At 41.6% G+C, this 12,875-nt stretch overlaps 1 protein-coding gene across 1 annotated transcript in view; it reads left to right on the plus strand.

Moving 5' to 3' along the window:
- kremen1 (kringle containing transmembrane protein 1) overlaps positions 1-4,084 on the plus strand; it is a gene marked incomplete at both ends in the record, with an annotated part of 57,005 nt that extends 52,921 nt beyond the window's left edge. The window contains 3 exons of the mRNA XM_083904985.1: positions 2,276-2,512; positions 2,972-3,056; positions 3,925-4,084. Of these exons, the coding sequence (XP_083761111.1) occupies positions 2,276-2,512; positions 2,972-3,056; positions 3,925-4,084 (482 nt within the window). The remainder of the gene's footprint in view (positions 1-2,275; positions 2,513-2,971; positions 3,057-3,924) is intronic.
- Positions 4,085-12,875: the final 8,791 nt, after the last annotated feature.

Here is a 12,875-nt window from a genome sequence, read left to right on the forward strand (position 1 = left end):
ATACAGAACACTACAGAATACTATGTGTCGTGCTTTTTGATATTGCGATTTAACTGCAGAGCACACGCACAGCCGTGGAAACTGTTTTGCAAATTTAGAAACCTCACAGTGAATTATTTCATCCCTCGCTTGACTTATCTTGGAAAGGGAAAGCTGTCCTTTTTCGTTATATTGTCGTCTCTTGTGATGCGTGAATATCCAGAATGCACTGAAAGTAATTTAATATTCACATTAAATTATTAATTTCTGCAGACATGCATGCAGCACAACCAAGATATGATACAATCTGCCCCCACTCCTCCCTCTCTGCCTCCATTTTTGATGATATGTCACTAGCCTGGTGGTCGTACAGTAATAAAAGTGTCATATTAAAGGGTCCAGATCCTCTGACCACTGGGCAGGCACAAACATTCTGCTCATGTCTTGGGTTTTTTTTTTAATGGAATCTGTGAGGAAAGAGAGATCCTGAAAGACAAACGACATTTAGGCCCAATCCAACATTTAGAACTAATGAATGCATCTTATATCTCCTCAGTGTTTCTTGGACGTTTCTCTGACTTGCATGGTATTTTGTTTGCAAATGAGGAACATGTGATAAGTTCTGGGAACACCACTGTCAGGTTTTGTTCTGTGTTGTGTTTGCAGAGGATATATAGACTGTTTTGTCAGGAGAAGCAAACTCAAAATCATGGTGATTTTAAAATAAATCACATCTATGTTTAGTGGAAATGAATGAAAGTCAGCAGAGGCTTTTTTAGGCTATCACTTTCCTCTGGGACAAACCTAAATTAGTTGAAATAGTCCACAATCTCTGGAAATGTGGTTTTATGAAGCAAACTGGCCATGTGGTGCAAGCAGGTTGAAAGAATCATGAATCATATGTGTGCCGTAGAAGAGCTCTGAACACCGCAGGTTCACAACAGTGTCAATCCATGTCTTAACAATGCCGCTGGTCTTAAATAGTCACTCGTGACTCTGCTGTATATGCTTTCAACAGCATGATCAACACAACCTATCCTATTACCGTGTGTTTCATGTAACAGGAATGATTACAGGCGTGTTCAGTGATCTGCCTCCTCAGCTTTTCAACGCTCCTCTCCAGAACTATGAGAAAATCTATGAGAAGTACAAATATTCACAGGTGATCAGTCATGTTCATGGACCAAACTGGAAAAGTAGTATTTTTAGGTCTGGGTTTGAGTAAGAAAGGCTCTTGGAGAGCGCCTAACTCTACCAAGACATGAACACATTTCCTGGAAATGTCCAGTTCTACGAATATGACCCAGAAGTTTGTGGGTTTTTCCTTGAGTCATGAACTCATGCTGTATCGCTTTACAAAACAGTCTGGAAATGTGTTCAGTAGGTTTTGAAGAACTCTGCTGACAGACTCACAAACAGCAATAAGAAACATACGCAGCGATATTAATAAGAAGGACAGAAAGACTGAATTTACCACAAAGTCCATGAAGACAGTCATGTATTACAGGGTGAATACAGTGCCATCACTGTCAGCTGTTTATTTTGCTCTTACTGACAAATGAAGTTTTTAAATTTCATATAAAACTTATATGTTTAAAATATGTTTTGAGAATGAAAGTAAGAATAATATTACATTATCAAAGTGATGAGAACAGTGTTTTTCTTGTGCAGGTGTTTGGACAAAGCACAGGTATGTCATGGAAATTAATTAGTTGAAATTTTTTCAAAGAGGTGACTGAACACTGACATTAATTACTAACTGTGTGACAATTTCATTAGAATATAATGGCGTTTGATGACACATGTATTACTTTAAGTGTCTATAATTATATCAGTTATTGCCCCACCCAACTTTAAAACCATGTTACTGAACTAAGAATGCTTACAAAAGTCACCCTTTGGCATGAGAGCATGTCTTTTTCCATTGAATTAGAAATACCTGCCAGTTGCTCAAGCGTAGTATCATCTATCAAGTGAAAATGTCATTTTAGCATTTGTGTGTGTGTGTGTGTGTGTGTGCGTGTGTGCGTGCGTGCGTGCGTGTGTGTGTGTGTGAGAGAAGGATTTTGAAAATGTGAGTGGCTCAAGATGACTTTAGCAGAAACTACAGCATCTGACTAAGTGATGTTTGGGTCCTGATCAGCATTAAAGTTCTATTTCTGCCACAACGAAAACGACAGATTGGTTTTCTGTAGTTCAGTAGAATCTAATGTAATGTAATGTAATGTAATGTAATGTAATGTAATGTAATGTAATGTAAACAACATGAGTCTCTCTGTTTGCATTCTTGTTGTAGCACTGAGAAGCCAAGACACCAGAACAATGGAGGCTGAAGGAGAAGCTGAAGATGAAGGAGAGAACATCTCCAGCACCACAAGGCCACAGTTGACTGGTGGCATCACTGAGAGATCCAACAGCACCTCGAGTGGAAGCTCCCAGATCCTCTACGTGATCACGTCCAGCCCCGGTAAACCGGAGCACAACATGCCAGGTCAGTGGGCTGGACGCGGCGAGACCACCGGCCACAGAGCTAGTATGTTAACACTCACCATACCCTCGTCTTTCCCTCTGTTTGGAAGGTTTCTTTACTGTATGACCTGCTTTCCTGGAATGCTTATAAAACATCTTGGTCTGTTGAGAAGCTCACAGTGACCTCCTGTGATCATACATAGACGTAATTCTATGTGTCCTCCTGTCAAAGCCTCTTGGGATGGACTGACGTACTCTTCTTTACTTCCCTCAAACATTATTGTTTCCAAACTCTGAGGTCTCAGAGGCCTATCTGGTGTATTTCTCAAGCAGAGGGGAACAGATGTGCACTGATGATGCATCACTGTCTCTTGACAATGCGCTGGCTGGACACTGCTAACAGGTGTGCCAGCAGTGCTTGAATAGTCATTGGCTTGCTCATCCTTTCAGTCTGCTTCATTTTGTTTTCTATGACGTGACACAATATCTGATGTCTTGTTGTTGTGTTTCTCCCTCGCTGCAGTGTGGACCATCTACGCGCTGGCTGCACTCCTGATACTTACTGTCATAGCCATGGTAGCCAAGCTGCTGCTGCATATCACAGTCAAGTAAGTATGAGAATGTCTGCGGTTTGCACCATCAGCCAAGCATCAAATGTCAAAGCACTTGTCTTCAGTATTACATTTCACGCAAGTCATATTGGGGAAAAGATGAAAGAACAGGATGACATTCAGATTCAGTCGTTCCATGTAGAACTTCAATGTGATTCCAACATTTTACAAATTCTTCCAATGTTTGGACACAGTCCTGTGCAAGTTATTACATCTACGTGTTACTTTCAGCTCATTAGAGATTAACTGGAGCCAGTCTAATAATCCAGCTTGCACTGCCAACTGGTGGCCACAATGTGCCGTTTCCACTCTGTGGCCTGGTCTGTCCTCCTCTACCCTCTTATGCAAGAAGCTTCCACTCTTTAATGTTGAAATGGAGAAGTTTTAGTTTGTTACAAAGCCAAGTGTGTGATTTACTGCTGGCATTCTCTCTGTTTTTTTGATTGCTTGAAAAACAAACCACTGCAAATCTTTTAATGTTGTTGTGAGTGATAAATTTTGTTAAATTATGTGTAAAAAAAAAAAAGAAAAAGGTTTGTTAAAAGGGGCCTGCAAGTAAATCTAAGAGAAACTTTTTCAACACGTTTATCCCATCATAAGGAAGAACTGCACAAAGAGGCAATCTTCTTATTTCTCTGTTAATAAAGGGCCCTCCCCATCTAACTGAAAGATGCTGAATATTAGTCGAAACAATGTTTTTTTCAGAGTCATGTAAAGTAAGGTCATGTAAATACAGCCTTCTACATCCCTATATGGCTGTCCAACATTGTTTTAGATGGTGTCAGGTACCACATGAGCGCAGCATGACAGTGTGATGTTATATGTTTATGTTTCATTCTCTCTTTCCTCCTTCCTTCCCTAATAGGTCGCCCAACATCCCGACAGTCAGTGGTTCAGACAGCTGCAGCCAGAGCACAGCGTCGTCTGAGCCCTGGATCATCCTGTACCGACCCTCCACCATCTCCCTCTTCAAGAAGAAGCTAAAGAACCACCACGGCGACCTCAGCCCCCTGGTGGGCAACTAGCATTACTGCTGCGCTCGACCATTAACCAAACGCCACCTCCACCCACAACTAATCTGTACAAGGGCCACCAGGTGTTCTGTCCTCAGACAATGAAAGTATATGAGGCGCTACACTAACAAGCCAACAGCGGAGTGGCTAAAGACAGTGACTGAGTGATTGCCACTGAATGGCCCATGGGCTCTCCCAGCATGCTCAGCACCAGGGGAAAGAGGGGCTGTCAGTGGCCACGGTGTGGGAGAGGAGAACAGGGGATGGGATGGATGAAAATCTGTTGCTCTAACAAAAATACAAGGATGCTTTAGACATGCAGGAGGTTCCTTCTGCTCGGCAAGGTTCCATTTCAGTCTCTAACAAGCGGCACATGTCCAGACTGCAGGCTCACCAGTGATGTCACAACACAGGCAGGTAGCTTCACTGTTCAGTTTTGGACTCGCTTCACTGTCACTGTGGCTCTTGAATCATCTTCAGGACAGTATGAAGAAACACATACACACACATACACTCCTTTAACTGCCTCAACCCTTCCATACAAAGAGTTATTTGTGTAATTATTTGACTTTTATATGCAGAGTTCTGGTGTTTCTTTTTGTTGTGCTTTACATAGAAAAAAGGACAGAAATTAGATATTGCAGCACTTTGGATTTGAATCACTTGGTGTAAAATGAAAAGATCAGAGAGAATGTGCGCTCACCCACACACTTGCTCAATGCTCATGTGGAACTGTTGGCAGTCTGTAGACTAACTGCCATTTAGGGAGATATGGGAAGATCTGAGGGCTTTTTCCTCCTTCTAGTTTGTGGGTGGGAATCCTTTCCGGTTTGATGCTGTTCAAGTGCCTTTTGAATCCCCCTCTTCCACATCTCAGATTCCTCACATCTGTTTCTTTTATGAAGCGAGTGAGGTCCTACACAAATCTCTGCACTTTTGGCAAAAAAAAAAAAAAAGAGAAAAAAAAGGAAATTTCATTCCAAAAAGGGATTTCCACCTCTTCAATATAAAGAAGAAAAATAAAAAATGCTTTATCTTGTACAGTGATTGAAAGAATTCAATCGTCTTTTTAACCATAGTGCACTCAACCAAACACCTCTCCAAACTGGATGTTTGACCTTTTTTTTTTGTCATAGCTTTTTGGATCGGAGCTCTTCATATTGGAACAAAAACATATCTCTCATTTCTGTCTATGCTCTTATGTGTAGTCTTGGACATTTACTGAACATATTGTTCACTTTAAGTTTTCTTTTGATGACAGGGGGTGAATAGTGTTGTACATTGTGTAATTCAGTGTGGGAAAGATGATATTTATATCCCATGCTTTCATTTTGTGTCTAGGCATTTGTGAGACCTTTCAAAGTACATATTGTACTAATTAGATCAAAAGAAGAATGTGTTTTCTTCTCTCTTTAAACAGCAGTAAGTGGCCTAAACAATCTCAAGGTTCTCAAGTTTTGACGAGTCACCTTGCTTTCAGGCCAAAAGAAACAGAAACAAAACCAAAAGCACTCATGGCACTGTCGACAGATTCTCACTTTTCTGTGCATTGCTGTGACATTTAAAATGCATGAAGGGCCAAAGTCCACGAGTGCGTGACTGGCATAGTTAACTCGCCTTTTCCTATTGTTGGACTGGATGTTAGTGCGGGCCTCTGCAGAGATTATTAATTCACCACCAGGATAAACTTAAAAACTGGCCATAAAGCAATGCACTTACATTTGATCCTTCTTATCATTGGAGACCGTACTTACACAGTTGAGCACTTGAGACAAAAGGTCAGTTTTTACACATTATATAGCAGCGTAGTCACATTTAACTCAACAGATTTCTCAAGAATCGAATTGTTTGAGCGAAAACCCATGAGAAGAAGAACCCTTTGTTTGTTAAAAAATAAAAAATGCTCGGTTTGCCTGTTCATCTGGAACTCGTGGTAATTATTCCAAGACGAGAGCACACGCCTCAGGGTCTGTAGTGTTCAGAGCAGACTGAGCAAGCAGCGTAGATGTGACAATAATCAGGATTTAATTAAATAATTGTACATTGAAAGTCTAACACAAGCCACATCAAAATCCTGGCAGTTTAAGTCCCATTTTCAGCCCTGTCCTCCAGTCAGTCAGAGAATTCTTCTGAAGCATTGGTGTTTGACGACATGAGAACATTGTGTGAAAATGATCAGGAGGCCCCGTAACTTTGTTTTCATGAAATTGTAAATAACAAGATAGTGAAATGTTTAATTTATACGATAAATTATTGTTATTTTTTATGTGAATGGGATATAATCTATCTTTTGTATAAGTGAAGTATCTTTGTAGTTTTATTTAATGTGTCCTGGTTGCGAAATAAACACTGTATGCATGTTTCTTAAGTCTGTGTGCACTACTTGTTCTTTTATTTTGTTCCATTCCATTTATTCAATCAATGAACATAATAATAGTGATTAATTGAATTGCCGAGAAGGATATATGACACAAATACATTAAAAAAAAAGCTTATCCTGTTTAATTTAATTTTAAGCTTTTTATGTGCTTTTTGTGTGAGAAGTGCAATGCAGATTTTATCAAATCTGTTTGGTTTTAAAAGATTCAGTCTTCAGTGTTTCCATGATGGTGGGACATCTGCAGCCCCTCATTTTCCTTTTCTGCGAAGCTAAATACTTATCAGATATGTGAAATGACTCCCAGACTGTTGGGAGATGCACACGCACACACAGGGCCATGTGTAAGCCATTCACCAACCATTCACCAACCTCCCCCAGGAGGAGGTCAAGCATGCAACCTGCACATTTGAGTGGGAACAGCAGGAGTCCAGCTTCACAACTGGAACTCAAACAAACAAACATGGTGGAACGTGTAAAAAGCTGCATGGAACATTTGGCATGTTCTGAGTTATGATGTATTAGAACATGAATGGTGCTTCTTACATCACACTCTTGTTTTATGGGCTTGTTTCTCTGCAATGGCTCGCTTTTTATTGGCAAGACAACTGCAATTCCAAAGAGAAACTCCTCAGAAGTCTTTTCAAGTGCTTTCAAACAAGATCCTATGGAAATACATTGAGCACAGTGAGGATTTCCTGAAAACTGTGAAAAATCCCAGATCATGTTTCCTTGGAATCTCATGTTCTTCTTCTAAAACCACATCCTACAGTGTAATCTAAACGGAGTGTATTTAATAATGTAGTAATCCCACTGATGATTCAGTACAGAAAAATCAAGGCCAATACAGAGCTGATGGTTACAGATGATTGTGATTAATCTCATCAGAACCTCAACACATTCCAACACATGAGGATACTAATTGTGACTTGTAAATGGTCCTCTCACTCCCTCTACTGGTGATAGAGGGTTTAAACAGAGGCTCAATAATTTGGTATCTGATATTGCTGTGGCACAAAATTCATATTTTTTCAACCACACTTAATCACGAATGTTGCTAAATTGTTGATTAGAATAAATTCAAAATGACAAACTACTACAATTCTTGTCTGAAGTTGTTTGTTGTGCCTCTCACTTTCCTAAACCGTCTAATGTGTTTTTCTCAATAGCAGACTGATCACCATTCCTCTGGGTCTCTGTGTCAAAGCCATGGCCTCTGATGCACCCAATCCCAGTCAAGCTTCCCATAGCCAGGGAGAAGAACACACTGTAAGCCGATCACTCTGAACCCAAGTCGACCAGTAATTAAGGCAACAATGGGACAATACGAGGCAGTGTCTGGTTACTGTAAGAACGAGAAAGTGAGAAAGAATGGAAGACAATAGCTGACACTTTCTGCACTGGTACTGAAGTCAGGTACATTACGAGAGAGTAATCCAGGATGGACTTGAGAAAAGAGCTGTGTCAAAGAGACTGAGCAGCTATGCAGGAACTTATCTGTTTGGATCAGCCTCACTCTGCACCACTGTCATATACTGTACCCTGAGACAGTCATTCTCTTATGAAAGCTGTTTATATACATTACTCTTCCACTTCTGCCTTCAGGGAAGTCGATTAGTGCTGAAAATAATTTAAAGACCATGTAAAAATGTTAACAAACGAAAGCTTTTTAGATGACACGAGTTCCTGCCTCTCACACCTTAATGTGAATTAAATAAAGCCATATCTGAAGCTGATATGAATAGGTTGATTATTGACTTTGCATACCACACAACAGCTTTTTTATCTGATTTAGTTCAGACAAAATCATCATAGTAGGTGATTTTAATATTCACGTAGATGTAGCCAATGATAGTCTTGGCTCATCTTTTAAACTTCTGCTTGACTCAATTGGCTTCAGGCAGCAGGTTAACAAACCAACACATTGTCATAGGCTGGATTACTGTAACTCCTTACTGTCTGGATGTCCTAGTAAGTCCCTGAGAAGCCTTCAACTGGTCCAGAACGCAGCAGCACGGATACTGACTCGAACCAGACGACGTGACCATATAACTCCTGTCCTGGCTTCTCTTCACTGGCTCCCAGTGAAAAGTAGAATCGATTTTAAAATACTTCTACTTACATACAAGGCCCTGAACAATCAGGCACCTTCTTACATTTGTGACTTAATCACTTTATATCAGCCGAATAGACCGCTGCGCTCCTTGAACTCAGGTCTACTGGTTATTCCGAAAATAACTAGAAGTAGAATCGGTGGTAGAACATTTAGCTACCAGGCTCCTCTCCTGTGGAACCAACTTCCGCTTTCAGTCAGACAGTCTGACTCGGTCTCTGCCTTTAAGTCGAGACTGAAAACCTACCTTTTTAACATAGCCTATAGTCGAAGCTAGATCAGGTAGTCCTGATTAGAATAGTCTATCTTATGCTGCCATAGGCTTAGACTGCTGGGGGAATTTCCCATCATGCACTTAGAATGAGCACAGACTTTGCACGAGCCGCACTTTCTCTACCCCGTCCTCGATTTTTCATCCCTCACCACTTACCCGATGTACCCTCATGAGATGTAGCACATAAATCTACATGTAGCACATCTCTAACTGATTTTAATCTCTTACAGGTCTGCTGACACCAGTGAACGACATGAGGTCAGGACAGGAAAGAAGACTCCGTCATCCTCAAGTCTCTGACCACAACAGTCTTCACTACAGGCTGTGATAAACCCAGTGATCCAGATGATCCTGGCATTTAAAGACTTTTTTTTTCACTTTTTATTCTTGTCATTGTGTATTGTATGTTTTGGGTAACATCTACTGCACGTCTGTCTGTCCAGGGAGTGGATCCCTCACCTGTGGTTCTCCCTAAGGTTTCTACCCTTTTTCCCTTTTACAAGGGTTTTTTTTCCCTGGTAGTTTTTCCTTACCCTGGTCGAAGGTCTAAGGACAGAGGATGTTACCAACCCTGTGAAGTCCCGTAAGACAAACTATGTTTTGTAAACTGTGGGCTATATAAATAAAGATTGATTGATTGATTGATTGATAAACACACACTTGACCTTATCTTAACGCGGACCTAGAGCGGAAGTTCCTATTAACGCTGTTTTTTGGTGTGTATCTGCGTCATTACCTTGTTTATGAAGCCTTGAAGGTTCTAAACAAACAGTTCAGCCATTGCTGAGAACGATGTGTTTATTGTAATCTCGGGGCTCAGCGAGATCTCTGAAATTCCCGTTATAGTTACGTAAACAGCGGTTCTCCTGAACAGCCGATCGTCTTTCTCCGGGCACTAGTCCAGGCACATTGCGTATATTGAACCGCAGAAGAAGAATAACGTCTGTTGTGGAGGTGTTTCACGAGCGACAGTGTCTTCTGACTCTGGGTCTGACTCTGGGTCAAAGTCATAAAAGGGACTTCTATTTTTTCTATTTCTTCTATTTTTAAACACTGTTAAAACAATGTTTTGATAATGAGGAGCAGTGCATCCACCGTTCCAGAGGGGGGAGCTGCGCTTCTGAGAGCGGATGTGCTGAATAGTACTGGCCAATCACAAGACTCTGTCTTCTGGGCGTGAAAGTTCACTCTTAAACATCGCGGCTGATGAACAGCGTCAGAAAAGAGGATTTCAATCGGCTCGTTTACAGCAACAAGGAGGTTTTTGACCATAAAAACAAGTTAATATATCTAAGTAGACCTCCATAACTAACATTTATGTGCAACAGGACCACTCTAGGTGACCTTTAACAGACAATAACTAGTAGCCAGCAACGTTTACAGTCGGAACGGCTCACACACACATACACTCATTGTTGTTCAACCGGCCTTTGGCGGACGGAAGTAAACACGGCAATAAAGTACATATTTCAACATCATACAATGCTTAGCTCTACTTCATAGCTTCACTTATATGTTGTTACATAGTTGAACTGAACAGAACGGTACAAATAGTACATTTTACATACCTGTGGATCCAAACACACAACACGAGGGCCGTTAGCTTCTGCTACTGCTGCTCGGTATGTTTATTCTCTGTACATGCGCAGAGCAAAGCAGAGCAGAAACCGTTTGCTTGGACCCGACCCACTGGTGTTATAGCACCCTCTACTGGTGCAAAGTAGTCGTGCTTTTTTAGTTCTGTTTTTATAAAGGTTCAAATAAAGGTTCAAATATTACAATGAAAAAGAGGGGGTTGTCTGTTAACATAATAAACTATATGTGGCTAATTCAGACCCACTACACTCTCCCCTGCTTCAAGAGATGTCTCCGACATCTAGAACCAAACTAACACGGCCCTGGTTATGATGCAGCTTTTCATGGTACCCGAAGCCAGGGATAAAGTCATAAAAGATTTTCTCAGCCGCTGTTCTGCCAGATTTGTTTTTTTGTGGCATAAGCTTGACCAAACCGAGTAAAGTGGTCTACCAGGACCAAAATGTACTCATAACTGCCTTTACTCTTATAGAACCCATAGGTGCTCTCTCTGGTCGGGTAGGATGTTTTTGTTTAACACACTGACACTGGCGAATGACATAATCTTCTATGTCCTGTTGCATAAAAGGCCAATAAAACTGTTCTTGTGCTGTATGACTTTGTCAGCGCCCATATGCCCCATGTCATCATGTAAATGTTTTAAAGGTCACATAGAGTGGTCCTGTTGCACATATATGTGAGTTATGGAGGTCTACTTACATATATTAAGTTGTTTTTATGGTCAAAATCCTCCTAGTTGATGTAAACGAGCCGATTGAAATATGTCCTTGTCAGTCGCGCTATTTTTAGCCATAAATCTCGCCCGAGAAGACAGAGTGTGTTGTGATTGGCCAGCCAGCGAAGAGCCTTCCCACCTGTGTTGTGATTGGCCAGGTATCTGGAAGTGACGTAATCTATCACGTCAGCTCTCAGAAGCGCAGCTCCCTCTCTGGAGCGGTGGATGCATTGCTACTCATTATCAAAACATTGTTTTAACAGTGTTTAAAAATAGCTTCGTCACGACTCCCCGCCACAGTCCCTTTATGACTTTAAACCGGAGTCAGACCCAGAGTCAGAAGACACTGTTGCTCGTGAAACACCTCCACAACGGACGTTATTCTTCTTCTGCGGTTCAATGTAGGCAACCGGATGTGCCCGGACTACCGCCCGGAGCAGGACGATCGGTTGTTCAGGAGAACCGCTGCTTACGTAACTATAACGGGATTTTCAGTGATCTCGTTGAGCCCCGAGATTACAATAAAACACAACGTTCTCAGCAATGGCCGAACTGTTTGTTTCGAACCGTCAGGCTTCATAAACAAGGTAATGACGCAGATACACACCAAAAAAAACAGCGATAATAGGAACTTCCGGTCTAGTTCCGCTTTAACCAACTGTTTCCTCTGTCCTGTCTGTCTAATCCCTTTGTCCAGTCTGAGTCTGTACCAGTCTGCGTGTTTCTCGTCCCATTTGTCTCTTGTCTTTATCCTGAGGACTCCATCCACTTTTCTTTAGGTTTATCACCTCACAGATAGGGCCATCTTCTTTCTGTGCAGCTCTGACACTCTCTGGGGTGATAACTGGGGTGCCTCCAAAGTGTGCATCACCAACATCTGACTGCAGCTGTAATGCAGCCACCTGTAGTGATATGTGGTAGCAGACGGTCAACCATAGGTGGCAGTGTAACCTCAAGGGACCTCTGTGAGACTGTATGTGATTACAGGAAGCACATGAAGAAGTGTTAGCATGAGACAACATGTGAGCTTTAATAAACAACTAGCTGAAGCTAGTAGAAAGTTCAATTGAAGCTTATTCATTGAGCATACGAACTTTACACCACCCATGGCACATCACCGTCTTTTACAGCTTTGTCTCCCTGCCAGATGGCAGAGACTACATCAGGGGACACTGTCTCTGTGAACTCTTTCAGGTGACCATCAAGATGCACTGGGTGTCTTGACAGGGTGTCAGCATCGGTGTTCGACTTGCCTGGCCGATATTTGATGGTGAAATGAAAGTCTGCTAATTCACCCACCCAACGATGCCCGACTGCATTTAACTTGGCTGAGCTCAAAACATATGTGAGGGGGTTATTGTCGGTGTATACTGAGAAAGTGGGGGCATAATAGAGGTAATCTCTAAATTTATCACAGATTGCCAACTTTAACGCCACAAACTCAAGCTTGCTAGAATGGAGATGGTAGTTTTTCTCAGCAGGCGTGAGTGTCCTGGAGCCATAAGCAATAACCTGGAGCTTGCTTCCCTGCTGTTGATAGAGTACAGCACCCAGACCTTCGTTCGAGGCATCTGTGTGGAGTACAAAAGGTAAATCATACTTTGGATAAGCCAAAATGGGAGGACTGGTTAACATATCCACCAGGCGTGATACTACAACAATGTGATCTGGTGTCCAATAAACAGGTGTTTTGGATAAGAGCCGAACACTCTTAGTATTTTTTGACTT

Source organism: Microchirus variegatus, assembly GCF_963457635.1.
Source record: "Microchirus variegatus genome assembly, chromosome: 18".
Taxonomy (NCBI): domain Eukaryota; kingdom Metazoa; phylum Chordata; class Actinopteri; order Pleuronectiformes; family Soleidae; genus Microchirus; species Microchirus variegatus.